Source organism: Triticum dicoccoides, chromosome 5B (genome assembly GCF_002162155.2).
Source record: "Triticum dicoccoides isolate Atlit2015 ecotype Zavitan chromosome 5B, WEW_v2.0, whole genome shotgun sequence".
Lineage (NCBI taxonomy): Eukaryota > Viridiplantae > Streptophyta > Magnoliopsida > Poales > Poaceae > Triticum > Triticum dicoccoides.
Window position 1 is genome coordinate 463621406 of NC_041389.1, and position 2949 is coordinate 463624354.

The 2949-nt window shown below is 49.2% G+C and overlaps 1 protein-coding gene across 1 annotated transcript in view; it reads right to left on the reverse strand.

Moving 5' to 3' along the window:
• Nucleotides 1-1384: 1384 nt before the first annotated feature.
• The window catches only part of LOC119310838 (beta-glucosidase 30-like), a 3575-nt gene continuing 2010 nt past the window's right edge, over nucleotides 1385-2949 (reverse strand). Inside the window, exon 7 of the mRNA XM_037586460.1 lies at nucleotides 1385-2665. Within this exon, the coding sequence (XP_037442357.1) occupies nucleotides 1663-2665 (1003 nt within the window). The 3' untranslated portion in view covers nucleotides 1385-1662. The remainder of the gene's footprint in view (nucleotides 2666-2949) is intronic.

Consider the following 2949-nt stretch of genomic DNA (forward strand, 5'->3'; position numbering starts at 1 on the left):
CGACAAAATTCTGGTTTTGAAATCTTAAACCTTGTTCAGATGCTAGGCCACATGCAATCCGAGCCTAGCTGCTCCGAGAAGGAAAGCTCCTACTCATGTAGTCTTATTTATTTTATGATGAAAAGGCGGCATGTGCCTTCTGAACTTCATGAAATGAGGGTTATTTTATAGGGTGGCGCGGGTTGAAGCAAAAAATAACAAGAGAAAAAAAATACTATAGTGTTGTCGCCATAAGAACTTTTAGGTCGTCATCTTAAGGTTTAGGTAGACATACGTCCTCCCACGCTAATTCCTCATGAATCAAGAGGACAACTTCAAGGGGTTGCAAAGTGGTGTTTGGAAGACTCGTATTCCTTTCCTTCGACCCCTATCCCTAGGTATAGGTTGGTTTGCCGCTTGAAGGCCTCTTTTCCTCCTTTGGCAAGGGTGTGATGTCCCTCCCATCAGTTTGTCGATGCTAAATGGGCTTGCCATCCCAAGGGGACTGGTGCCCACTTCAAAGGCATAATTTGTTCCAGACCTGCTTTGTGAATGAACAATCTCCGCAGAAGACTACCTTGAGTCTACACTCTATAATAAAGATGCCATAACCTCTACGTGTGTCTCCTGGCCAACTTCTCTGCCTCCTCTACTTCTATCAACAGTGACTACCTTCCCCTCAATGAATCCCCACGCCATAGGTGTCTTCAACTAGAAGGTCCACGGGCTTGCTTAACCTGTAGACACGTTTGTCTTTTGTTTGCGGGTTAGTAGGTAGTCATATATACCAAGCATCGATGCACCTTATGATATCCTTGTAGTGTATCGGGACTCGGGTGTAGAAGATAGTCTCCAGGCCTGAGGCAAATTCAAAGAAAAACTAATCCTTTGAATCCATGAGAGTTTTTCTCCATTGTGAGATATAGATAGTATTTTGGAAAAGACCAGAGAAAAAACCATGAGCTTCTACATGTTGATTACTTCCGAAACGACCATAGGTAGGCCAATGCTATCCACGCGTTAGAGGTTCAGTAGTTGACAAATATGGTAGTTCAAAGTAAATTTTTATCAAAGTGACTCAGGCCATCCTAGGCGTAAATTTTTCTAGCAAACAAAGTGTCATTTCTTTAGAAACACAGTACAATACAAATGCTCACAAGCACATGCACACACTAGTATATATGAACCAAAACCTACATTCTAATCATATGAGCAACTTTGAGAGACCGGACCAGCAAGGCTTAAGATTGACGAAGTCACCATATGCGTCTCAGAGAAAAAGTCGGCTCCCACTGAGCGCATATTGTCAAAAAGTCTGAAAAAATTGGTATTTGGTAGTTGCACATTCTAGAAATTATGAACAATATGGTCGAAGTCTTAGAAACAACTAGGAGTCTACGAGTACTTCTCAAACTGACTGGGGAATAACAATCCTCAATCTCAGTTTTTATTTCTTTGGGCGGTCAACGGCCAAATGCAGCAAACGCTTATTCACAGCCATGACTCACGCTCAACACCCCCCACATAAATAAAAATAAAAATAGCAAACACTCAACCCAACGCCGATACAGTCACCACAGCTCGAACTCGCAACAAACCATGCGCAGCGTGCAGCATATGCAGATACCAAAAACGAAGGCCGCCTGAGCTGAGACCAGGCCTGCGTAGATGATGGATCAGGGATCATTTCTTGAGGAATCTGCCCATCCATTTGCTGGACTCCTTGGGGTAGCGCTTGAGCGTGTTGCGGTCGATGTAGATGAGGCCGAAGCGGTCCTTGTAGCCGTCACCCCACTCGAAGCAGTCCATGAACGTCCACGAGAAGTAACCCTTGATGTTCACCTTCTGCTTGATGGCGAGGTTGAGGAAGAGGAGGTGCTTGTAGTGGTAGTTGATCCTGGCGGGGTCCTTGAGCGCCTCCCTGATGGGCAGCGAGCTGTTGTTGCCCTCGTCGATGCCGTTCTCCATGACGTAGATGGCGGGGTTCCCGTACTTGCGCTTTGCATAGAGCATGAGCTCGTGGATACCCGGCGGGTAGACGAAGAGAAACTCGGTGTAGGCCTGCGGGCCGAGGGGCCTGCCGTTGCGGAAGCCGGTGACGTTGGAGCGGTTGTCGGCGTCGTAGGACCCAAGGAGGGCGTTGGCCGGTGCGGGCGTGGCGATGGCGTAGTAGGTGGTGTAGTAGTTGAGGCCGAAGAAGTCGTAGGACCCCTTGAGCATGGCCTTCTGCTTCGGGGTGAAGCTCGGCAGCCGGGCGCCGAGCCAGCTCCTCATGGACGCCGGGTAGTCGCCGTGCACGATGGGGTCCATGAACCAGCCCAGCATGAACTCCACCCGGCGCTTGGCGGCCTCCTTATCGGCGGTGGAGTTGGTGTAGGGGAGGTACCAGTGGCACACCAGCGTGATGCCGACCTCGCCGCCCTGCGCCTTCTGGTACTTGCGCCGGTACAGCTCCACGGTGGCGGCGTGCGCCAGCAGGATGTTGTGCGTCACGATGTAGGGCTCCCGGGCCGAGTCGCCGGCGCCGCAGGAGGCGGAGACGTGCGGCGAGCACCGCCCCGGCGCGAACACGCCGGTGGCGTAGCCGTAGGTGCTGTACGTCCATGGCTCGTTGAAGGTGGTCCAGTGCTTCACCCGGTCGCCGAACTCGTTGTAGCAAACGTCGCTGAAGTCCACGTAGTCCTTCCTACACCATGCATCCGTTCGATTAATAAATGAATGTGGCTAGGTCTTAATCGATTCAAACTGAATCAAATCTCAAACAAGTGACATAGCATGTATGAAAGAATTTTTTTTGCAAGAATCTCTACACAAATTCTCACGAGTGTAGTATCGAGTGAGACATAAATCTCAGTCGATTAAGATTTACAAACATTGTTAATAAATTGATTCCATCGAGATGCTCATGATTTCGTGCATGCATGGCTCATCTTCACTGCACGTTAGCTCACGGCGAAGTTGTTTTTTTTT